Source organism: Berghia stephanieae, chromosome 1 (genome assembly GCF_034508935.2).
Source record: "Berghia stephanieae isolate SIO BIC M18660-M18661 chromosome 1, UCSD_Bste_1.3, whole genome shotgun sequence".
Classification (NCBI taxonomy): Eukaryota; Metazoa; Mollusca; class Gastropoda; order Nudibranchia; family Aeolidiidae; genus Berghia; species Berghia stephanieae.
In genome coordinates, this window is record NC_088360.1 from 116,054,236 (window position 1) to 116,081,403 (window position 27,168).

Below are 27,168 nucleotides of genomic sequence, written 5' to 3' on the forward strand. Positions count from 1 at the left end.
CAAGACTGGCCTGACTTGTTCTTCGTCGGTTGGACAACAGCCATTAAAGGAATCACTCCCGATTAAATATTTTATTCCATGGCATCAGAACACCTTCCTCAATCTATCTATCCACTTCCTTTTCAAAGCCATCCCTAACTGTACCTGTTAAATTCCGATCACAACATTCAACCGTATTTTCTAATACGGGTGGCTCCGTTTTCCATGTCCATTGCACCGTCCAGTGCCTTCCATCAAATACTGCTGTAAAATCACTGTTTTCAATCACCTCATCCATCAATTTCCCTTCGTCAACTTTTCCCTCTTCTCTAGCAACACACTCGCTGGCTTTCACAACCCTGTCTCCGCATTCATCAATTTTATTGTCATTTGATATATTTTCACTCACGGCCTTTTTGCTCAAAAGGACTGCACTGCAGCTGTTACCGAATTCATTTTTCCACTTCTGATTGTCACACCCCAACTCATTAATAACGTCCATTCCAATGATAACCTTCACGTCACCAAATATAGAATCTGCCACAATCGCTTTCACCAACACCATTGTCCCTTCTACTTCCAATCGCACATCTTGTTCACCATAACACGCCACCCGCGACCTGTCAAACGCAAATATTTATCTCATCCTTTACATTGTCCAGCTTCAACCAACTTCGAACTAACCACCGTCGTCATGCACCCTGTATCTACCAATGCCTTTATTCCTTTCCATTTGTCTGCATGAATTATTATTACTGGGAGAGAGTGCGCCCCTGTGTAGCTGCGGTAACTGCTGGCGCACCAGGACCCCCACTTCGTTTCCGTGTACCCATTGTGTGCTCAGACTTGCGAAACGATTCGCTAAATGCCCTTTTTTGTTGCACCTATAGCACCGCACTTCTGTCACATTTTGGTCACAGTTCTTTTTCATGTGTGGCCCACCGCAACGGAAACAACCACTAAACGGTTTTGTCTGCTCACCTAAGCTTCTTGTGCGGGTAGTGGTTCTCACTGCCGCTGCAACACACCCTTTGTTGGCAGTAAGAATTCGAGCTTTATTAAAGGTCCGCCATTGACATCTGAAATACATTTTCAACTTGCTGAAGCTCACACGATATTGCATCAGGAAAACCCTTAACAAAACACAACTTCATCAATCTATCCAACCCTTCGCCATTAAATCCAGCCAACCCACCAAACCTCCTCAAGTCAGTGCAAAACACACCAACTTATTTACCCATCCATCTCTTTTCCATCATCTTTTTATGTGCCACAAACGGCCCGTCGGCAAACGCCTCGATCAAATGTTGTTCAATTTCTCCCGCATTCGACTGCTGCACCTCATCCAACTGCAAATACAACACCAATGCATCTCCCTCCAGATACAAGGGTAAGAAATTTTCAATCTGCGTTATGCCTTTCAACTTTGCTACCAGTCTCACCTTCTTTATCCAGGCAATGATGCCACCCTCACCAGAAAACGACCGAATCACTTCATTTACATGTACTGCTGCCACAATCATATAATTTAATAAAAAATAAAGTTCTGCCGAAATAACTTGTGATTTAATATACGCGAAAACAACAATCAAATATCAATATCCACCCTTTCTGCCGGCTTTTTCCCTTGACAACACAATTCTCTCTGTTCTGTTCAATTATCGTTCTTACGTCCTTTAGCACACAGTCCCAAAAATTGCGTGCACTTCAATTAACAAATCACAATATTTATCTAAAGAAAGTATATCCCTGATATCCAAAGGAGGATAGCACTTGCCCAAACAAAATTGACAAAAATGATGACATTATGGAAAAGTGAAAGCATCCAACTGAAAATGAATATATTAAGAACATGCAAATTTCCAACAGCATTATATGGATGTGAATCATAGACAATCACACACACACACACACACACACAAAAGGATGAGAATAACATCAATGCGTTTGAAATTAAATACTACCGGAAAATTCTCCCATTCCCTGGACAGCAAAAGAAACTAACCAAATTGTGAAAGAGTCCCTGGGCATTAAGTTTAAGGAGCCATAATATTTCATCAAGATGATACAGAAACTACAACTTGCTTTGTTGGACGTATCAAGAGACATGACTACAAGACTATGGTTAGATCAAAGCTGGAATATGCTAACTGCATATGGTATCCGAAGTTTGAGGGAGACAAAGACTGTTTGGAAAGAGTGCAAAGGAGAGCAACAAAACTTATCACACACCTGAAAGACAAAACATACTGTGAGAGATTGAAAGAATTAAATCTCCCGACCTTAGATTACAGGAGAAGAAGGGGAGATATGATCCAAACATATAAAATAGTAAAGGGAATAGACAGGGTAGAGGCAGGATTCCTTAAACCAAACAAGAACATTCAGACACGAGGAAACAGCAAGAAACTGAAAAAAGAACGTTTTAAAACAAATGAAAGAAGGAAGTTTTTTTCATCTAGAATTGTAAATAACTGGAATAAACTACAAGAAACCACAGTATCAGCAAAAAATTTGAATAAATTCAAAGCAGAGTTGGAGATAAGCAACACCCTAGGAAACAAGTTCAATTATAAAAATTGGTCCAATCATTAATAGATGAGGAGGAGCGAAGGAGACTACACCAAGTCTAAAAGCTCTATACAGAGGTATCCAGGTATAGGTATCCAGGTATGACACCCTTGAAAAAAAAATCGAAGAGGGCATTGTGGAGGGTAAAAGAGGGAGAGGGAGACCAAGAAGAAGATGGTCACAAGAGATCAGCGAAAGGATAAATAAGCTTGTGACTGAAATGTGGGAGGATGGCGAAGGTCAGACATAAAAGTAAGGGAAACAACCAATTTAAAGTTTGGACCGTGGTTTATGACGTCATCCGATAGGTGGCGATACTAACTCATAGTGTAACTGATTTTTGGAAATTCTTTTTGGCTAAAAAAGATAATTCAAAATAATAAAATCTTAAATAGTTTTAGAATGACAATATTAATATAATAGATTTACAAAAAAAGAAAGAAAAAGATTTAGTTCACTATAAAATTATTTTGGTTTGAGACTTTCACTCATGGTCAAAACACAGGGAATTCTGGGACGGAAAAACCGCCATCTTACCATCTCAGAACTTAGGACATGTTTGATTGCAGTGTTTTTTCTTTTGAAAATGATATTTCTTGCACGGGTTGCATTCATTAGAGAAAGATAAACAGTGGTTATTAATCATTTAATTGTTGTTCATAAAGAGGAAAGTTTTTTGCAATTGTTGCAATCTGTTTCATGGAAATCGTATAAATTTGTAGTGAGAGTCATTGAACTCATTGTTTTGTAAACAAATCCTGTCACTCCCAGCCCTGACCTCGCCGGCGTGCGTTTTCATCTGACATTTCCTGGAAATTCAACTTATTTTGATTTATTCTTTAGTACGTATTCATCATTCATGCATATCTAAATTAACTCCCCAAGTTTTAGGATTGTTGTACAGCTTTATTTGGGCTACTTCTGGCTTAGGTTTCCAGAGCAGTCCGAGTCGGAGTACAGTACAAAATCTGATTCTGATACTGATTGTCCCATAACCATAACCATCATGCCATATAATAATAAATTTTTAGTCCATTCATTCCACGGCTACTAACTTCAATTTACCACCACCCTACTACTCTCCATTTTACTAATCCTTTCCATGAAAGAACACATTTCTCATTTTCTCGTTTTCAATTTTTTTTTGGTAGCGTCAATTGCCAAGGACCTTGACAATTGTCAAATCGTCAATTGCCAAGGACCGTGTCAGTTCATCAACTACGCATGTGTACTTTTAACTGCCACGGAGTACCTTTAGTGTCACGAAGTGATGCATTGCCACAGAGTGATGTTATGTATTAATATTAATTCATACTCTCTTTTACTCTTCTTTCTCTCTCTGTGTCGTTTTCTCTTTTTTTCCTCTATTACACATACTCTCTCTCTCTGTCATTTTCTCTTTTCCCTCTCTGCCATTTTTTCCTCTGTGTATGTATTTCTCTGTCAACCCCCCCCCCCCCCCCCCCTCTCTCTCATATTTCCTCTTTTTGTTACGGACCTTGCCAGTTGGTAGATCATCAACTATTTACTATTAATGCCACGGATTGATCTTGTTGCACAAATGTTTTACGTTAATTATTCCGTATTAAGACGATGTGCAGTATATTTCCTTTAAAATACAGGAAATCTCACTTTTCATTTTCTTTTTTAATCTAGGACATCTTGGCAGGGATTTGCCACCTCGTCCTGTTTTTTTTCCCCTGCTGAATCCGAAATCAACAGTAATTTTTGTTTGATATTATTTTAAATCATCTTGGAATTCGTGAAAAGACATAAAAATTAAAAACAAATGCCAACAAGTGTGGACTTGATCCTTTCCACAACGATTGACAAGGAATGAGTGAATTGTGAATGGCGAATGGAAGAAAAGAAAGTGACGGGGTTTGAGATTCGTATGCGCGCAAATCGAGGCTTGACTGAAATCATCACATGCAGCTGATTGAGGCCCGACTGAAATCACCACATGCGGCTGAAGAGTTCCAATTTGACTCCTTGGCAATTGATGAACCGTCAACTACCAAGGACTCACTCCTTGGCAATTGACACTGTCATCATTGTCATCATCAATGACAATGAATGATATCAATATCATCCATTCATCACCTATTTATTTATAGTTTATGCCCGGCCGGCCGTTTTCCTATCGCTGTGATTATCTCTTATTACTTTTAGCCATTATGGACTTTCTATTAGTTGCAATGTCCAATAAATATTACCATTTAAGATAAGTTTCTGAGTGACCATTATTACTTACCTTGTTTCCCATCAGTTTCAATATTGCAAGTGATGGCAAACATTATGGTTTATTAAGTTATAGTATCTTTAGTTAGGATTGAGAGGGTTTCCCCTTGATAAAAGGGAGGGGGGGGGGGGGGTCTGGGGGTTCTCCCCTTGATAATTAAAAGAAATTCCTTTTTTCAGGTGTGCTGTGGTGAATTTACGGAAGTCCTTCCTAAAAGAGAATGATTGAACACTGAGAGTGAGGATTTATTGAACAATATCTTTAACAATTAAAGTTTAATGTATACATCATATGCTATATTTTCATTTATTTTAACTGAATATTTAATACTTTTTGTCTCCTCAGACACAGCTGTCCAAAAAGAAGTAAATTGAGGAGATTTTCAAGACAGTTTGTCACCATTAGCTTGATCATATGTTTGATTCTTGTGTCGTCATGTGAAAACTTCTGACACTGGTTTTCCTTTCTTTTTTGAAACGCATATCTTTTCAAGTGGATTTGTATTTTGTAAAAGGACCTTGAGTTTGCATTGATTTTAAAATGAATTGATACAGGGAAGACCAAGTTTAAGAGGGCTTCGGCCTGAGTCCCAGTTATTTGGTCTCTGCATCTGGGATGTTATGTTTCTCCATTGTGAGACTAGATAATTGTGATGAATGTAACATTTCATCTCAAGCCATAAAGATAATCATGAGAACATTATAGCAAAGCATTGTCATCATATAAATGTGAGATGTTTGTGTAGGTGAAAAGTTGTTTCATGTGTAATTATAGCTGTTAGTTTGGTTCTGAATGTTGCTTTCCTGGCTCTAAATCTTAAGTGCCTTTTTGTCTTGTCTAAAGTTTTGATAATAAAATTCCTGGGCAGTACTTTAACTTGACGATTTGATTTGACTCCCTGAACTGCTGATTCAACATTGTTTTAGATCCATCGTCTCCCAACTTGAATTGCGGGTAAGCCCATTAACTTTATTTGCCATGAATTAGTAGTTTTTTAGAAAGAATATGGAGGGAGAGGGGGGGGGGGGGTATGCAAAGTTTGAATTTCAACCTTTAGTTGTCCTTTCTGTTTCAATTCTGGCTTATAGAAGTCATTTTTCTATTAATACACATGCACACTTTTTCTTTTTTAAAACATTTTTTTCATGGGTTCAATGTTCAGGAAACCAATGTTTGATGTTCTATGATTAAATAACCTGATGGCATGGTGTACAAATTCACATCTTATTGTGAATGGCACTGAATTAAACAAACCAAACCCCGCCCTAAAAAAACCCAACTGGCTTGCCCTGGTTTGATCAGGTTATCTCAGAGTTCCTTTGAACATCAGTGTGTGTAATTTTTACAATTAACCGCCTTTTATTTACTTTCTGAAAACTGATAATACATGCTTTAAATCAAAAGCTTTTACAGTAGTTTTTCTTTAAAATCTTGGTCCAACTCAGGCACAGAACTAACAGTGTCAGTGGGCTATAATTGAGAACCATTATCCATAGCCAGAGTAAGTGAATCGAGAACTTGTCCCAGAATATCAGACAGGCTTAAGAAGATGATTTGCTGCTGTTGCACATATCATTATATTACTATTTGACAAGACATTTTACACAACTCTCTTGCATCTATTGAAGTCTTTCCTTGTTTAATTATTATTTAACATGTGCATTTTCCGTATCAGATATGAGAGTATGGTTTATTTCAATTAAGCTCTTCTGTCAGGTGCTTTATTTTGTCATCATGACTGAAATATTTTGTACTTCTCTGGGTAAGAATTTAATTCTGTAACTTTCATTTCTAGGACATGATGTGTGTTTGATTGATCGTGATGGCTGACAGCAACTTGCCAAGACAAGATTTTGCTCCTCCATGGTTAAAATTTCCCTCAGAAACTGCGGTAACATATTTTATATCTACATGTTTTGTTATCCCCTGAATTGGGTTTCTTTTAGTTTGGCAGAAGAAAATTTGATTGGTTGATAAAGTTGTTTTCTGTGGGTTTTTTTTGGCTTTTAGAAATAAAATATCTCGTCAGTTTTAATGATAGAGGCCTTCTAGTCTATTTTTGGTCTCCATAAGATGGGTTTTTTTTTAGTATACAGTGAGGATCCGCTGAAATCAGAATAGATGTGTTTAAGAAGTTAGCAATATATTAAGTAACAATAAATAGCTATGTTATTTTTGCATTAGATTTGGGCTTGACAGACAGGTCGATAGATTTTCCTCCTTTTTGACAAATTGTCATTATCATCACTGAGTATACTGAAGAAGTACGATGCTTGACCTCAGTCATGGGGAATGATGGTTTCCTGATGCTAACTTTCTTTTGAATTGATATGTTGTAGTGGTGGGAGAGAAATTTGTTTCAAAGATCATATTTCTTCTTTGTTACTTGTTTATATACACAAGTGTAGTTGTTTGCTTAAAATTACATACTGTAAACCTTAAGAAAAAGAAGTCGCATAGTGTTTTTTGTTGGGAAGTCTGTTATTAATCAAGTTGATTTGCACTTGATTTTTCCCCACACCATTCTCAGGGCAAATTAGTTAAGTTTTCTTTGAAAAGCCTGAAGTTTTCTTTGCAAAGCCTGTAGGTTTTGTCTTCTTTTTTCAAATTGCGATTGGACAATATTTTCTGTGAGGTTATATTTTCACTCTTCCTTTTCAGAAATCAGCTAATCAAAAGTCAAATTCATATCAAGGTGACCGAAATCGTCCAAGGAGAGAAGATCCCTATTATTCTCGGTCTGAATTTAATCGACTTCATAGACAGAATTCCTTTGATTTTCATGAAGGTTAGTATTAACTAGAAGCTTTCTTGATACGATAAGAGTTTATTTTTGTAGATCTGACACCAACTTGATTTGTGTTTTAATGTAAGCTTAGAGTGTTGAATCTGTTCCCCCTTTTTAACCTGCCTAGCCAACAGGTTGTAAACAAATTACAGTTCACACCGGATAATCGCAACACCTTGGGGTCAGCGAAAATGTTGCAATTAACGGAAATTGAGTGTCCAGTCCACTATTGCAACATTTTACACATATATGGTAAACTCAAACCAGTTGTTGTAAATATTCTTCTTAGTCCATCACAATATGATTGAATTAAAAACCATATGATAGCCCTGTATATATTTTGTCAATCAAAAGCAGCTTTGAGCAAGCCGACGTCTTATTCAGATAGGATTAACATTCACTCTTTTGTTCTCAACATTTGTTAGAGTTTGGTCGTGATGAGAGACAATAAGCTCTCACCAAACTCATTGGTCACAATGCCCAGTTGTTAATCCCAAAATAAAGGATATCGCTCAGTTTCTCTTTACAACTGTCATTGTCTACCTGCTGCAAAGACTATGCCCAGCCCCCTCGCCTCCTATCTAATGGGCACAGATGGCATCACAAACCCATACTGCAAACCCCGTCCTCTTAAGTCTCTCTACTAAAGTGGTGACAAATTACTTAAGCATTAAATCCCGCTCACTCTTGATTTTTCAATTTATTTATTCTTCCATGAAGACATTTAATCATGATATTTCGTTCGATTGATTTCTTGAATTTACTACTTTTGAGGGTGAAAACTTGTTGCGATTAACTGAAGTTTTTTGCAATTAACCAGTGACTTTTATATAGAATTAATTCGTTTCTTAGGAAATGTTGCGATTAACTGAGTTGAGATTATCCGGAGTGGACTGTAGATGAAATATTGTTTCCTGCAATATTCAGCACCTCAACTAAGTATATATTTTTTGGAATAGAGGAATGATGCCATAAACTGCTGACACTGGTTATGATGCCACATTTTTTTTTTGTAATATAATTCTTGAGACCTTATAGTACTAGTGGGTTGATAGAATTACATGGGGTTTTTCACTCAATCTTTATCTCTTCTTGGAAAAATTAAAGTTATCAAAAATAATTTCTTGCGCAGCATTGTCTCAAACTTTTAATTAAAAAATATTAAAATTTTTTTTTTTTTTTTAAATACGGACATCGTTTTGATCACTGTATATGTCATCCTACATCTTTTTATACATTTGGCAACTTGGATTTTTTTAGTAATGCTAAGGCTTCAAACCCCCTCGACCAGTCGTCAACATATTTTGCATGGTAAGTACAATTGACATTAAAATGGTTTGTGTGTATAATGAGATTACTTCGAAAAATTAAATTTGTTTCGTCAAATCCCATTGAACACACACAGACACTTTCATTTTTAGCAAGTGGGTTGTGTGTTAACCTTCCAGTTAGTGAGTATTGCAATGAGGTGGGAGTACTCACATTGAATTGGTTCCTTATTATTTTGAATACAATCAATTTATTAAGATTTCTATGAATCATTTACTGTTCGTAACATTGCGGAAGAATTCTATAAGTGAGCAAAACATCAAATATTAAATACGTATCCAAATAAAAAACTCAGTGGAGTTCTCTCACTAAGTCGAAAAACGTATTGTCTATGAAGACAATCAAGATTGCCAATTTTCCATATATTTACGGAATTCATTATGTTATAAACCCTCAGCATATTTTTCCAATCACCTGCTAAATGGAAAAAGGTAAGTAAATAATGTCATTTTATTGGAGTTCAGCACTCAGAAAGGGGTCGGTCTATTTGTTTGCATGAAAATTCAGTAAATCTTTGCCTCCTGAATTGGCAACCCTGGACAATAGAATTTGAGTTCAAATATTTCATTGATCGGACAGCTATGCTTGCATTTTTATGATCTAAAACATTTAGTTTGTGATAATGTTTATGTCTTGCTGTAAATATAGTAATGTAGAATTTATTTTGTTACTCCTGTAAGGTAACTTAGGTAACTTATTCTTGTCGTTGTGCAGGTAAACGCTATCCTCCTGGCCCTAGCAAATACAGACATCATTCTGTAGATGACGACTATGGTGGTTACTCCTATGGTTATGGATACTATCCAGGCAACTACAATTATGAGAAATATGGAATGCATTTTAGCTCTCAGCCATCTTTAGCCAGATCAGGAAGTAGAGATGGAAAATATCCTCCTGGGCGACTGAATCAGGTAAGTAACTTTTATTTCAGGGAAATGATGGTCTAAGGATATCAATGTTGTTAATGGACATATGGTGCTGCAAGTTGAAAAGAATAATAATAACCTGAGATGTTCTGTCTTTTATTTCTCTCTTTAATTTTTTTTTTTTTTTCTAAATGAATTTGATACTTACTGACATGTTGTTTTTGGCAAGTTTGATAATCTAAATTGTTATGCTACTGTAATGGAACTACTTTCAGATCAACGCAAAATACTTGCCATATGAGCTTTTGCTGCGACTGACATTTTAAATTACTTTGAACTTTGTTTTATCGGCTCTAATATTATCTTTTAAAGAAAGGACAATTCATTCAACATAGCTGCCAACCCTCCCGCAAATTGCGGGAATCTCCCGTATTTATCACCAATCTCCCGCTCTCCCGCAGTTTTTTAGTATCTCCAGAAATCTCCCGGAAATTTATCAATTTGAATATTGAGTGTGATGAGTTGCTGGTTCTCTAGACAATCAATTGTCAACTTTTTTTTTGGCTGGTCGATGCTATGAAAGCAACAGAATCGATACCAGTAATGTGGCAATAGATTATATAGGATTGTAAAAGAATATATTGTGGTATCGATATTTTCAATTGAGAATAATTTGCTTTTGCTTATGCCCTGCCTTAAGTCTTCATCAATTTTCAAAATTTCCTAACCACAACGTGTTTCAATTGCTGAGGACGGTTTCTTTCTAATTGGGAGTAATTTGTATTTGCCTTTTATACTGCCTAAAGACTTTGTTGATTTTTAAAATGTCTAAACGACAAATTGTTTCAAGTTCTGAGGACGGTTGTGCTAAGAAAAAGAAATATTCAACTTCATTCAAAGCTGAGTATAGTGTTGAATTTCCCTGTATAGTTAAAGGAAAAGACGCCTCATTCGCCATGTGCAAAATGTGTCATTCAGAGTTTAGTGTTATGTATGGTGGACGTGACGATGTCAAGAGGCATGTTAATTCTAAGAAACATTTGATTAATGCCAAAGCTTCAACTAGTGGCAAACCAATTACATCCTTCTTTTCTTCAAATTCCAAATCAACGCCAGTGGATGAAGCTGTGATTAGGGCAGAGACTTTATTTACTTCTTTTTTATTGGAGCACAACATTCCTTTAGCAGCCTCTGACCATGCTTCTAAGCTTTTCAAAGCAATGCTTTTGGTAGATAGTGTACAACCTGAAGAGATTATTAAAAGATACAGCTGTGCACGCACAAAGACAACGGCAATTGTTAAAGAGTTGGCTATGGATGCAAGACAGTCTCTGATTGAGAAGTGCAAGACCTCTCCCTTTATTATTGCCACTGATGGGAGTAATGATAAAACAGACAAACTCTACCCTTTGATTGTTGTTTCTGCTGATGAGTCAGTCAAATATGAGCTGTTAAGCTTACTCGAGCTAAAAGACAAGTCAACAGGAGCCAATATTGCAAAATTAATTCTGGATGAGTTGTGTAGGTTGGGGATCCCTTTTAGCAACTGCATGAGTTTGTGTACTGACAATGCTCGTTCCATGATTGGAGAAGGGAAAGGGTTGTATGGTGTGTTGCTGAAGGGAAATGCAGGATTATTTGCCACTGGTTGTCCGTGTCATCGCCTCCACCTGGCTGCAGAATGGGCATCAAAAGAACTCTCATTCAACCCGGAGCCATTCTTTTTAGATATTTATTACTATATTGAGAAAAGCGCCAACAGATTCCAAACGTTTCAGGAATGCCAGAATAGCTGTGGTACTGCAGAGACGAATATCCCAAAACATGTTCCAACCAGGTGGTTATCTTTGGGGAAAATTACAAAATGGGTGCTGGATCAGTGGGAGCCCCTAAGAAAATTTTTCAAAGATGAATGTGACTCTGATAAAAAAGAAGGAAGCAAGACTAGTGACAGAAAGAGAAATGCTCTTGCAAATCTAGATTCTCGAGTTACAAAACTGACTTTGCATTTCTTAAATTTCATGTTACCACTTTTTGACAAAACAAATTGTCAGTTGCAAGCGGAAACACCATTGATCCACAGGCAGCGCAGAATTTTGTGCAGGTTTATCAAAGACTTGATGGTTTTGATAGTGAAGCCTTGTGCTATGCTGTACAAGTGTGTTACTGATGTTGACCTGGATCAAGACTACAACCTCAAAGACCCTATGAACATCTCACTAGGAGAAGCTGCCACATCATTCATACAAGAATCAAAATTATCTGATGATAAAGTGAAGAGTTTGTGCAAGAAACTTTGTCAAGGTGGCTATCAAGTACTGCCTTGCAAATTTGAAATTGACAGACCCCATCCTCTTGAATGCTGAAATTGCAGATGTGAGCGTGCGCACAACTATGTCCTTCAAGAGCGTTCAGTATTTCCTCCAAAGATTTCCTCAAATTTTGCCATCTGGGGCGAGCATGGATGATCTTGAAAGGGAATTTTTGCAGTACCAGGTGGATGATTTGTTGCCAAAGATTCTTGAGATGGACAGAGCTGATTACCAGTGGCAAGAGATTAGTACTCTAAAGGATGAAATCGGTGACTTGAGATTTAAATTCTTGCCAAAAGTCATGTTGACCATATTGTCAATTCCCCATGGTAATGCCTCATGTGAGAGATTATTTTCCACTGTTCGCAAAAATAGAACAGACTTCAGGGGTAGTTTAAAGACTGAGACACTAGGAGACATCATTTTGGCAAAACAAAGTGGTACAGAGTGCTACAACAGGACTTTGTCTTCTGCTTTGCTAAAGAAGTGCAAATCGGCCACATGCAATGCACTGAGCGGACAAGGATGCTCAGCCGCAAAGTAGATCTCTGAAGCCCTGGTGTGTTTGTAAAATAGTTGTAGATAGTGTCTTGCCAACTGTATATATTATTATTCTGGATTGAGTTTTATTATTTTATTTCTATTATCGTGTGGACTATTTGAAAAGATGGGAAATGTTTTATTTGTTAGGATATCAAATGGAGTTAAATTGAGACATGGCAGTCAGTTAAATTAACAAATGCAATTGGACATACCTCTGCATTCTGGTTCATTGTTGTGCATCACGAGGAGTAATCATGTGGCTTTTGAAGAACTAGCAGCGCGTCTTCACTTCAGGTCAGTAAAAATGTAATCTCCCTGATTTTTATCGAATCTCCCTGATTTTTGTTCCAAATCTCCCTCTTAATTGAATTACCGGGTTGGCAGCTATGATTCAATGTTTTCAAAAAGTAAGTTATATCTTTAATGACAAGAATAGATGTATTCTGGTAGTAATAATATTTTACATATATTATGTAACTATGATAATGATAATTTATGTCATCAGGCCTGTAACTTTGCCGGCATTTCTGGCAATTTCGCTCTGTCGGGAAAAAAAATAATTTTTTTTTTTCATTTTGTTTCACAGCCTATTGAATTGGTAAAATTCTAAGAAAATATTCCGGGAAATGGGGATCTTTGCTCATGTTATATTGAAAAAGCTTCGACCCTGACCCCCTACCAGGGCTCCAATCCTAGACCCAGGCCCGAGTGTCTCGCGGATTTTCAAGCAATTTTTTCAGGGGGCAGATGCAGGCCTGTGTCGTGTTTGGTTTGACCAATACACTACATCTTTTATTTTGGACAAAATTCCATTCATGTCACTGCTGGAATACTTATGTTATTTTTGAAAAGGTTTGAATAGGATGAAAGTTGTAGTTTGTCAAAAAGATGAGGGTTCTGGTCTTCATATGAAATTCATTAAACCTGATCTGATTGGCATGAATATGACGACTATCCCGGTTCTAGCAGACTCATTCAATTGTAATTTGCCTTTCTGTTTTGTATTGAATATTTTTTTTCTTTTTTTCTTTTGCTTGCTTGTATTTGATCAGATGAATGGTAATGCTCTTCTCAATGGCCCTCATGACTTGTTTGAACCCTACTATCAGCAAGGATCAAGAAGAGGATTTCACGAAAGAGACTCCCATCGTGAGGTTCGAAATGGGGACACCAAGGACAAGGACAAAGCCTCAGAAAAGGATCGACCTTTTAATGACGATTTTGTGAGTATAGCTTCAGATTTGTTTGGATTTTCAGAAATTTGCTCATCAATATATCTTTCATTTTTTCTTTGAAAAGGGAATATATGTCTAGCCTATATTGTAACTGTAAAATATATGTAATAAATAATCAATTGTGTTTTGTTTTCTCCAGCCATCTCTGAATGGATCTGGAGAGTCGTCAGTTGATTCCAAGGCAAAACCTGCTTCTGGTGTATGGGGTGAGTTTATAGCTTTTAAAAAAAAAAAAAATTGCTGTGAATGTTATTAACATAGCAAACACTTTCAAGAATATATGTTTAAATAATGTTTAAAATATTTTTTTTTAGCTTGGCAAAATCTAGTGCAGGTCTTTAAAAAATTATAGAATTTCCTTTATTCATCTGCTACATGACAGTGCTGTCAATTGAATATTAGGAATCAGTTTCTTTCTCAAAGAAAATAATGAGCTCAAACCAGCATCTCCTGAGTATTTAGTGGTAGTCCTTCAGTTCCATAAGGCTCATGGGACTGGGGTTATCCTCGTTTTGGTGGCATTCAACTGCCAGTAACACATTTTTGCTACCCTTTGCGGTTAGGACATTGGTTTATCACTGACTACTTTTTGTCATATCAAATAGAGCCGGCTGCCCAGTTCCTAATATTTTAGAGCAAAAATTGGCACAATTGGATTTTAAAACAAAATTAGGGGGTAAAGCATGGAAATATTTCTTAAAAAAGAAATTAATACTTCTCCAAATTTATCAATACTTTTTATTATTAACTGTCAGTTCGTAAAAAATAAGTTTGGAAATACTGCATTTTGACTTGATTTCCTTAATTGAAATTAAAATACGATTTTTCTTTTGTTGATGGGTAGCTCTCTTCGATTGCACCATTGCCTTTTAAAAATTAAAAAAAAAATCAATTGCCCACAAATGAACAGCTTTGTGGTCCTGCGATATGACATTTGCCTAAAGCCTGTAGTTTTGAGTCTCACTGTGGCGGGTGCAAAGTTGTATCTTGGAAGGGGCTATTCACTCACATTCTCTCACTGTATATAGGTATACAATGAGTACCTGACTGGTAACAGCGTTGTGCAAAAAAAATTTTATAACATGGAGTGTTGTGTCTTTCTCATGTTTAGTGTTGCTGTTGTAAGGGTCCATTTCTAGATCGCTTTGAGCACATGTCAGGTAGTTTATATTGTGTTGTGTAAAAAATTTCGTATGAAGTGGTTTAGTGTTATAATTTAAGCATACAGTAATTTCTAAAATATTACTGATGTTTTCAAAAATGTTTTTCATCTGAATAGAAAATCCTCCAAAGTCATCGAATAAAAACGAAGAGTCTACTGATCTGTTAAAAAATACTTCCCCTGGGATATACAAAGCCCTGGTGCCAAGCAAGGTAAGCATGCCATCCCCTCTCTCTCTCTCCTTCTCCCTCTCTCTCTCCCCCTCCCTCTCTCCCCCCCCCCCCCCCTCTCTCTCTCTCTCTCTCTCTATCTCTCTCTCTCTCTCTCTCTCTCTCTCATTTTTCCCCTAAATTAAAAACATAATTTATTCTCTTTTACAGAGTGTTCAATCTAAAAAGCCTGTGAAAGATATTCCAAGAGTAAATGGAAGTGTGAGAGAGATCTCCCCCCTCAGTCCATCCAATAAACCTGGCCATCGAGAGGTAAATTTTTGACCATTTTACTCGTTTCTGTTTCTTATTTTTCCATGTAATCTTACAACAATTTTGCTCCACGAACTTTTAAAATCTCAAAGATGCACTTATGTGGTTTAGTGTACGCACACAAAGAACGCTTGCTTGCGATTAAAGTGAGCTTGAACAAGCAAGTACTTGTAAAGAAAGCGCTTGTTTTTTTAAAGGCACACACAAAGAACGATTGTTGTTACATTCATGAAATAAATAGGAGACGAATTGAAGAAGAGTATCACCACTTATTTCCTTTGCTTAAAAGAAGCCCAGAACGGGCTTGAGGATGAACAAAGAAACATTCATGTACATCTTGGAGAAAGTTGAAGCGAAGTTAACCAAGAACTGGTGCAACTGGCACCGACAACCAATCTTGCCAAAGAGCGTCTAGTTATAACTTTGAGGTAAGTCCTCACAAAAGCACATTCACTCGGGTCACCAACCCCGCTTGCAAGTGAGAAAGAATTAACTTTTGATACTTCTCGCTTGTCAAGCGTCGCTTGTATTCTCAAGCGCGAGCGAGCAAGCGTTCTCTATGTGCGGTTGTGGGAAATTTATAAGAATGTTACAGGAACTGGTCTACAAGCGCTCGCTTTAATCGCAAACAAGCGTTCTTTGTGTGCATACCCTAACAGTCCACGATTCAGCATTCAAGGCAAAAATCCTAGGTTTCTGTAGAGGGAATTTTTAAAAAATCCTATCTAGTAAAAACTGTGTGAATACGGCTGATCAGTATCATGGATGAGAATGCAAGTTACCCAAAGTATACTTTTTCCAACACCATTATAACTAGCTGATTCCAATTTTGGTTACAAATTTCACTTTTTAAAAAAATCTTCTGATTCCTCTTCGGGGCTAGGAGTCTATGTGTATGACATCATCACTGATTGTACTGATGATTATGGTAGCATTTTGAGGTTTGACGTAATGATGGTAACCCTTGGTGACAGCGGTTTTTAAGAAAACATAACAATTAGATGGCAAAATGTCTGAAAACAATGAGAAAGCTGTAGTATGCCTATGGCTTCATGAAGCTGGATCAATGAATCTTGTGAGGAAATTTACTCAACAATTTGGAACTAAACCCCAGCTAGGAACACAATTCTCGTCTGGAATAGCAACTTTAAAACAATAGGGTCATTCACCGGTGCAGTACCAAGAGGAATAAAACAGTCAGAAAGTGATATCAAGTCTGTACATTATTCGATGAAACACGCAAGACTGTCACTGACTCTGGCAACAAAATTAGTCACTGACCCTGTGAGCGTGTCTTCAGTACACAAAATAGCCCAAAAGTAACTGGGTCTATTCCGGGGTAGTATTAGTAGTATGTGGTACGAGTAGTAGTTGTTGTAGTAGTAGGAGGAGGAGTGAATGCTAAAAAAAAAAGAGAACACAAAGGAAAATATCTTGTCACAAGTGTCATCTATGGAATTGAAACTTGCTCTCCCAGACTTTTTATCTCAGTGGTTGGCAGATGTATGTCACCATCAAGCCTTCATTTGATACATCAACATCATCATCACCACTGCTACAACCATGATCACAGCATTGCCATTGCCACAACCAAGAACATAATCACTTCTACCACCACCACAGCTTCATCATCATCACCACCACCACTAGAGCACCATAGCTACAACAACCACCATCTCTTCCCCTGACACTTGCATTGATACTACCAACATGATTGAGGCATTTCGGCCATTTATTTGGGTTTCGAAAGCAATAACCTTAGATTTCTGAGCCTTATACTAATTTGAAATGCTCTTTTAGTTTAGTTTCTTGATAAACCAGATAATTTTGTAAGTACTAGAGATTGCTGTGAATGATGAAGGTTAGAGTTTATTATTTTACATAAATTTTTGTATAGGGCGTACTTTTTTCCACGTGTGCAGACAAAATACTTTTTTTTTTGCTAAAAAATGCATTTTTTAGGATCATAGAATACACTTTTCATTCTGGGAAGGTTGGCAGGTCTGCCATCCTTTAGAAAGGCAAGTTGACTGTCTACATTGGATGGCATAATAGTTATCATGACCAAGTGCTTTACATTGCCTTAATAATTGATATTGGTCTTTTACTTTACAGGGATCGAGGTATAGTCCAACTCCAGATTTAGCCATAGTCACTCAGCCTAAGAAATTAGGTGATAAGAAAAGTGATTTTCTGCGTGCCATTCGCAATGAGAGCTCAATTCGGAATGGAGAGGTTCAAAATCAAAATGTGGAGAGGAAGCAGGTAAGCTCTAAAATGACATTGGCTTTGGTATATTCATTAGTGGGAAAGCATGGATGGCATGTCAGAAATATTCTGGATTTCTGATAGTGGTTTTGCTTTGCTTTTTTGTTCTGTACTATAAATTATTATCATTCATTTTTTTTTGTGTTTAGTGTGTGTAAAAATTCTATTATTGCTCACCATCATGGGTGAAAGTTCGCCGGAAAAATCCGGCATGGCCGGATTTTTATTTTTGAAAAAGAGGTCTCGCCGGTTTTTTTTTTGGTCTGGCCGGAATTCGAAAATGAAAAAAACCGGCATTTATATAATTAACCGCACTTCTGTTTTTTCCTCTTATTGGTAGTTGCAGGATTTATTTTTCTGAGCACCTACCTTTGCAGGATTAATATCATTGAGTAACTTTCACCCATGCTCACCATTAATCTTATTATTACATTTTAACTCTACATTGCCCATTTTAAAGCATTGAAATAGGATGATTAATTTAGAAAAGGGTGTAGGTCTTTGGAATTTTATTATTTGACTATGAGATTCATGCAAAGATAAACAGCTTTTAAGTCAACTGTTCAATTCTTTATTACTATTGTTAGGCGTTTTTTAGTGTACAAGACTCATCAGTCCAATTCTTGTGTCTGGATAACCATTAATTACAGTCGTGATTTTAATTTAATGGTCTCATGGAAGATATATTTAAAAATTTCCTTTCAGGAGTCTAAGCAAGACACTAATGAGGATGTGAATGAAAATCCCACTTTCACTCACATAAATGGAGATCGTCAGGTTGATACAAATGAAAATCTTGTGAGCTTAAAGAAAGGAGGCTTAAATGGAGAATGCAATGATGAGTATATTAATGGTGAAGCCCTCATCAACCATGTGGACCACATCACACTATCTGGAGAGGAGGAGGAGAGAAGGTGATTTGAATGTCTTTCATTTCTTTTTTTTTTTTTAATTGAAAAAATTATTAATGGGAAGTGGGGCATGTAGAAAAAGCATTTATACACTTACACAACTACAATCATTACTGCTGCTGCGATCATCACTCATCACTTTTATCACATCCACTACCCTGGAGACGTGAGTTAATTCAGGTGTACAAGCAATGATTTTTAAAAAATAAATTTTTTTTTTTGGTTGAAATTCAGGAATCCAAGTTTGTTTGAATCTTGTCTTGTGTTAAATTTTATTCAAATCAATATGAATCTTCAAGTTATGTAATCAATGGGAATAAATATAACCTCTATTTGTTTGTCCGTTTGCTCCGGATCTATTTCTTGGTTTCATATTTTAAAATTGTTTTTTTCTTCCTACCTTATGACAGGGCTGATATCATAATTCGAAAGTAACTCTTTGTTATTGTTATGTTTTTCTAATTATTATTGCATTTGTTTATTCATAATGACGTTAATTTAGCATATCAGTTAATATTGGTGTTGCATATCTCTCACAATCCGACCTTTATCTTAAAATTACTTTATTTTAAAACTTTTGAAATCTTTTTCAAAATTGAGATAGCAAAATAATAAAAGAGAATGCATCTAGATAATTCATTTATTTATGTCTATGTTTTTTTTTTTGGGGGGGGGGGGGGGTGGTTATGCATAAGGTAAGTGTCCTTTTTATTTTCACCAAAACATCCCAACATATGTACATTGAAACACAAGAATTATTGTTATTTTTATATTCATATCCCTGTCTCCAAATTACATTGGATTCTCAATCAGTTTTGAGCTTTTTGCAATAGTAAATTTTGAGTAGTAAAATCATAACTTTAGAACCGTTTATCCTAGATCTAAAAATAAGGTATCTTATTAAATGGTTTTTAAAGGCCTATCTATGTAAAACATAATTATTGATTTTTATTTTTGAAAAAAATATCAAACTACCACTCTACCTCCATACTGTCTCCTCTCCCTATAAATATTTTTAACATTTTAAAATAAATATATTCGCTAGGTCAATCCAAAAAAAGTGACCTCACTACACTGTAAAGATTAAAGTTAAAGATAGCTTATATAATACATATATAATTTGTCTTAGAAAAATATAAATAATGATGGGCTAAAAGCAAAAGTAATCCCAGTCAAATGCTGAGATAGTTGGTTTTAGGGTTGAGTGAGTTAATGACTATTTGTCATTATGCATAAGGTAAGTGTCCTTTTTATTTTAAGACTAAGCAATAAGTTACAAAATACAAGATCCGGTAGGGTGATATGTGTGAAAAAGTTCAGACAATTTAGTCAGGACTCGCATGCAGGTCTATTATATACTTAGTATAATGTTTTTATTTTTGTTTTCAGACTGCTGCTATCAATGGGATGGGTGGAAGAAGATAACACAGAGTATGAGATCACTGAAGATGAAATTCGGGAGTTTCAGAACTTGGTAAGAAAGTTTGCATTTTACTCATTTCAAATATTTTTGGTTGCAAATGATCTAAAGTGGGAAAATTTGTGCACAGAACCTATGATTCATTCTTTTTAACCTTTGCCGACTAATACATTTTAAAAAGTTTGTCGTGGATGTTTTAATCCTCAAGATTGTTTTTGTTGGTGGCACACTTTTTTGATCAAGGAAACTCTATTGAATGTACCATGGTGGGAGGTACATACTGTGTCTTCTATCCCCTTATATCTGTTTTCCAACATGCTTTCTGTCTTTGTCTCGGAATGAGATTACTTGGTTTTGTCCTGGCACTGGCCGGAATCCTAGCTGGGAGGGAAACAGTCAAATGCATAGTTATTGTTTTGGGAGATATTTTTTTCCTTGTAAATCATCTCTCTGTTATGTATTATTATATTTGTTATTTTTAATGTATAATGTAAGCATTTGAGTGTATTCCTCTTTGTTGGATTTTGTGCTTGTGTCTGGGTGAGACTTGTAGGTGATCTCAAACTAAGTACATTGGTGGTATGCTCTTGGAATCTACATCTGATCCCTATTTGTTCTCAGTTCCCCTTTGTCTTACTTTTTCTTGGGTGCTTTAATTGTAATTCTATAACTTTTTACTATCCCATTTTCTTCCTTTTTACTGGCGCTGATATAACCTAAATGTGTTGCAAGCGCCGTAAAACCCTGAAAAAACAAAACAAAAAAAACATCTGATCTAATCTTTTTTCTTTTTCTTTCCTGGTTTGCAGCTTCAAAATCACTGCCATGGTCAGAAAAATGGACTAAAATCATCTTTACGCAGCGCTCTAGATCGCAAACTTGGAACTGATGGTATGCTCAACGGAATTTCATCAGAAGAGGAAAAAATGGACAATAAGCTTTTGTGATACATGTGTGGTACTGTTCCTTTGTTTGGATGGTATTTTGAGCATTTTAATATTTTTATAAGTGTGGTTGGGTGTCTTCTTGCTCTTTCAAATGAATGGACCAGAATTATTCACAATTTATGAACAGTATAGCAGCTTAGATGATGATAGAATGAGTAAGATTTTTATTTAAAGGTTTGAGATGAAATGTGCTTTAGGCTTATTCCATTTGATGTTTGTTTTGATCGTTTTGTTGTGGTCATTAATCTAGTGAAGATATTTGATTATTAAGTTTTGTCCTCACCAACTTTTAGTAAACAAATACGCAACATAGGCTCCTTCCCTCTAATCCGGCAGCTCTTTTAAAAAGACTTCTTTTTTAGATTACTTAATTTTTGTTTCATTTTGGCTTTTTCTTGTAACGACTTCATAACTTGATTCCTTTGCATTTTCCTGTTTCTTGTTTTTAACAACCTTCTTTCATATAATTACAGTTGAAATTTCAAAATGAGGGGTGTGGGCCTTAATTATATTGTGTTTTAAAAAAAATTTCCTTTCACCAAAACATCCCAACATATGTACATAGAAACACAAGAATTATTGTTATTTTTATATTCATATCCCTGTCTCCAAATTACATTGAACTCAATTTGTTTTCACCAGTCACTTACACAGATGCTTTTCACTTTCAGGAGAGTATTACATTACATTAGACCTCATCTCTCATGTGTCATATGTTGAATTTAATCATGTAAATAACAGATGTTATTTCGTATCACACTGTTTTTTGTTTTTTTTTTCTAATTACATTTTGTCATTCCTTTATTATAACAATAAGTCTTGGCTTTGGGAATAATTTTACTTTTCCTTTGGAAGACCACTGTTTCGTCTGGAAACAGTATTGTTGAATGCATGCCTTTTGCTTGGGTAGATAATTGGTTCCAACTGCCCTTGTTTTGAATTATATCATATTAACAAGAAGCCACAAAAATATTCTTTTTGCTGTGTTGATCTTTATTAATTGTTATTTTTGTTTTGTTTTTCGGTTTGTTTGGTTGTTGCTTGTTTTGTCATTTGTACAATGTTTTTGTTTTTTATTGTTTATTTTATAAAATACAAAGTGATTGTGGTTTGTTTGTATGAGAAGCTTTAAGACTTGCTACTTAAGTTCATTAAAGCTGTCGTTTAAATTTTCACAATGTGTTGTCTTTCATCCGAGTTATGTACACACCATTTCCAGATAAAGGAGGTAGTAGGGTATTGATACCTAATAGGAGAAAAGTTTATGGAGGATCTAATTAATTCATCAGTAGCATTCAAGAAACTTTCTTGTATATCTCACTCACTTAGTGCCTTGAAAACAGGTTTTAAGGTTTTGATAAATCAATGCCATTTACTCTATAGATGTAAATATTTTATGGATTGAATGTTAGTTTGGCATTGTTGGTTTGTTGTTGGTCTGGCTTGCTCCAGGATCTTCTGTGTCAAGTAGTTGGACTGGAGGCCTTTGATTTATCAAATTTCTTTGTTGACCGGATACCCCGATAAAGCATAAATTTATTGTTGCATTACATAATGTTTTATATGAAAAGATCTCTACTTTGATGTTATGTTATCAAATATTTTAGGGGTCAATAAGGTTTTCGTAATTGGAAAACTGATGTTATTTGTATTTGTTATTGAATGAATCAGAAAATGGGGTTTAGTGTGACATACATACAGTATGTGAATGGATTCTTTATAACAGTTTCAACTGAGGTGGTATCCAAGGTTTCAACAAAAAAAATTATTTCACACTGTTATCACTTTGTATTCTTCTTCGTTGGACCTCAGTAAAATGAAATACTGAATCTGTGTGCCAAAGTCTGTTACACACTGTTAGAAATGATTAATAATGTAAGAAATGATTGACACAACCGTGATAATGGTCTGAAATTGCAATATTAGTCAGGAGATTTGTCACTTTATTTCTATGCAACATTATCCATTATCTTCATGAAATTTTATTTAAACTGTAAGGGTCACATAGGTATTTAGACTGGAGATCCTTTTACATAGGGATTTCATAACCTAAGCTCTACTTCATGCACCTGCCACGTCCTCTTTTTCGAGTGAGGTGACATACATCATTTGCCGATCATTCCTTTGTTTTCATTTAATATGGACCGCTGAATCATAGAGAAAGTTACAATTTTGAAATCCTTAAATGTTTTTTTTTTCACAGGATGTCATTCTAGTAGGAAAAGTTTATCAAACTAGAAACTAAATTAGCAAATTTCCCTCACAATAAAGTAATTTTGTTAAAGTAATAATAATTTTGAACGAAGAAAGACACGCAATGTTAAAGCAATTTCAAGATTACGAGTCCCCAGTCTAAGGGATGCCATCTAATGATGTGCAAAGGCTTCTCATGGTGCTTTTTCCCTAAAATGCAGGTATACTGAAATTACATTCACCTTGCTGAGGAAGATTGAAAACTCAATTAAAGAGAACAAACAAACAGCGTATTATGTAACGTAAACGCTTTAAAACTCAAAAAAATAACATGTAAAGGAAATAAATAGAAAGACAAACTTGGATTTGAGATAATGGTGTCGCATCCACAAATCACAAGATACAATATTGCCAAAAGATATTGAATGGTCATTTGATTGCCTTGTTCAGAGAAATATAGGGCGGGGGGGGGAAGTAATACTCGTAAAAAATGTATTATTGAATTATCTCGCGTCACTGTTAAAAGAAACAGATTATATTACTTCCAAACATAATGTTAGTTACACACGGGATTAATTTCCTGGAAGTACTAGGTTTTAAAATAAGCTCAACTTAAGTGATAGAATAAGAGAAAACAAAGACGGAACAGCCTTGCGAAGTTGCTGTTTCTGTTACCTTCAAGAATGCAATAGGAAAATACAAAAACAAAACTGCCTTGTGAAGTTGCTGTTTCTGTTACCTTCAATGATGCAATTGCTGTTGATGACTTATAATGCCTAGCATTTGTAGACACGGTGAGATAAGGCGACTGGATTTTCTATGCAAAAGGATCTTTAGTGAAGCTTTGCTTTGTTCTTTTGAAATTGTATTGGATTCTGTTAGTTTTGTGTTAAATTTTACATTACTTTTTTTTGTTTTTTATTTGGAGGTACCCGGCAGCTAATAGGTAGAATGTCTCTTTGGAGACCTAATAAGGCTTATCACCAAGCAATATTGTTTGATATATTATAATTTTTTAACAATATATATATTTTTTTTTTTGCACATTCAACATTCTGTAGTGATTCTATGACCTGTTTTGATTAGTTCTTTGAATATAAATATCTAGGGTTGTATACTAGGGGCATGGCTATAATGCCAACAACTTATTATCCCTTTTGTCTTTCTTGTCAAACTTTATTTTAAAGGTATTTCAATATCAGAATCACATCGAATTGATTGATTGTTTACTCCTAAAATGATGTGATGCGCGTCATGGCTGGTTGTAATAAATATATGTTGAGCTATAATGCCCTACGAGGCATATTCCAAAGCTACTCCTTTTGTTCTGATAGGCACAGCATTATATATTTTATCTACTATTGTCATTTTAAAAAAAGTTATTCTGGGTGGGGTTCCTGACCTCCCATAGTGAGCAGGGGGGGGGGGGGGGGGGGGGGGGGAGGGCTACATACTGTGTCTTCTATCCCCTTTTTATCTGTTTTATAACATGCTTTCTGTCTTTGTCTTGGAATGAGATTACTTGGTTTTGTCCTGGCCCTGGCCAGAGTCCGAGCTGGGAGGGAAACAGTCAAATGCATAGTTATTTATTGCTGTGTCTTCTATCCCCTTTTATCTGTTTTATAACATGCTTTCTGTCTTTGTCTTGGAATGAGATTACTTGGTTTTGTCCTGGCCCTGGCCAGAGTCCGAGCTGGGAGGGAAACAGTTAAATGCAAAGTTATTTATTGCTTTGGGAGATGATATTTTTCCCCCTGTAAATCATCTCTCTGTTATGTATTATTATTAAATTTGTTATTTTGAATGTATAATGTAAGCATTTGAGTGTGTTCTGTCGTCTTAAGGAAAAAGACCATATGTGGCCTCTCATTGCAAGTAAATATAGTCTCTTTCCTTATAACGGCAGTATTCCTCTTTGTTGGATTTTGTGCTTGTATCCGGATGAGACTTATAGGTGATCTCAAACTAAGTACATTGGTGGTATGCTCTTGGAATCTACATCTGATCCCTATTTGTTCTCAGTTCCCCTATGTCCTACTTTTTCTTGGGTGCTTTAATTCGAGAACTTTGTCCTATCCCATTTTCTTCCTTTTTGCTGGCACTGATATAACCTGAATGTGTTGCAAGCACCGTAAAAACCCTTAAGAACAAAAACAAAACATAAAAAAGTTATTGTTAGTGTTTTAACTTATTGTAAGAATTGAAAAAAAGTTTTGATATTAGGATGGACTCCAGTTGAGTCCCTTAGCTCAGTGACTTAGTCAGGTAGCGTCCATAAGAGAAATGACAGTCTTGAGTTCCAGCTAGAATAGTGAATGATAGATAAGTCTCTTGCAAAATATATTGATTTTTGCCTTTGATCTGCAACAATCTAGAGAACTAATTAGAATGACGAAAAACTTATAAACAGATAATTCCTTCTTATACAAATATCTCAAACAGGGCAGGTCCCTTAATGGAATTGTGCTTAGCTATATATAGGTATGTGATGGGAGTTGAGATTGCAAGTCGATCCAATCATTAAAAAAAAAAAAAATTAAATTTCAACACATCAATTTAGGTATATGAAAAAATTGCCATCGTATTACTTTTTGATCTGTTTCAAACTAGTACATATTATCTGCTGATGTAAATAATGTACACTCCGCTCCATGTGATTGATCAATTGGACGTCAATAAAAAAAAGAAAAGTTTTTTTAATTTATTTTTTTGTGGGGAGGGGGCATATGTTTGACTCACCATATTCTCAGCTGCACGATTATTTAGGATCGAGCAAGTATATATTATAAATGTGAATATAATTTAGGAAGATTTATGTGCCTGTTGTCAGTCAAATCAGATTGTTAGACTTTAAGATATATGTTGTCAGAGAGATCAATGAATGCATTATTTAAATTGATTTTGTTTAAAAAATCCATTTAAGGCCCAATTTCCACAGATGCTCTTTGCTTTATACACTGAAACTGATTTTCAAGTTCCTCCTGTTATGTTCTTTTGTAGTATTTGCTTTGTCCTGTAATTTCCAGATTTTGCATTAGGGTTGTCTAAGAAAATATTTTGCTTGTAATTGATTCTGCGTTGGTTGTTATTAATTTTCAATGGATAAGACGTTTTATGATTTTTTCATGATGAAATTTTCATTTTACAAGTGAACATGAAACCAGAATAGGTCATAAAATGAAAAACTTACATTGTCTTTTTTTTTTAATCGCAATAAAAATATAGATAAAAACTATTTAATCTGAGAGCATTTGGCATTTTTGCCTTAGCCAGGATGCAACTCCTTTGCTTGTTTAATTTAGTTAATTAGAATTTTCAAAAGTTACTCTTGCAAAAACTCTACCTACTTTTTAATGTTTTAATTTTGCAATTAGTCAAAACAGGTCACAGCCTTACCTCTGTGCAGGAGGTGTTTTAATAAGTTCATGCCTAATTAAGCTATAGCAATGAATTGGGTTTCTTTATTATTCTTACTTTGTATGTAGGCTTTTATGGTCTACATTTATTTTAGGATCTGTCTTAAAGTTGTTTATTTGTGTACAATAATTGTCTGATTGGCCAAAGTAATGACCATTGATAATTAACAGTAGTGATTAATTGCCTTGCTTTGACTTCACAGAGTTGTCCCCTCTATTTGTCATCGTGATGTTCGCTCAATTGAAACAGAATTAAACGAGTCATTGTCAAAATTAAAATGGATTGTTTTTCTACCTTTTTAAAATGTTATCTTTTGTTTTTTGTTTTTTTAAATATTTTTTTAATGTGGTGGTCCGGTTAGCTGCTTTAATTTTTTTCATTCACCTTTATATGTTTACCCTTTTTATGTTGCCTTCTGTCTTTCTCCAAGGTGTGCATTGGATAGAATTCCCCTCAGGGAACGTTGGGCACCTGGCCTGGTTCTAATTTAGACTACTGTCTTA

The 27,168-nt window shown here is 35.5% G+C and overlaps 1 protein-coding gene across 1 annotated transcript; it reads left to right on the top strand.

The window, feature by feature from the left end:
* The first annotated feature begins 3,054 nt into the window (after nt 1–3,054).
* Nucleotides 3,055–26,943, top strand: LOC144962847 (vasculin-like). Its single transcript, XM_078896179.1, has 13 exons — nt 3,055–3,392; nt 5,138–5,746; nt 6,588–6,683; nt 7,454–7,580; nt 9,624–9,820; nt 13,683–13,853; nt 14,005–14,071; nt 15,145–15,239; nt 15,408–15,509; nt 17,625–17,774; nt 18,483–18,691; nt 20,078–20,162; nt 20,918–26,943. The coding sequence occupies exons 3-13, from the start codon at nt 6,615–6,617 to the stop codon at nt 21,053–21,055; spliced, it is 1,410 nt and encodes a 469-aa protein (XP_078752305.1). The 5' UTR covers nt 3,055–3,392; nt 5,138–5,746; nt 6,588–6,614; the 3' UTR covers nt 21,056–26,943.
* The last annotated feature ends 225 nt before the right edge of the window (nt 26,944–27,168 follow it).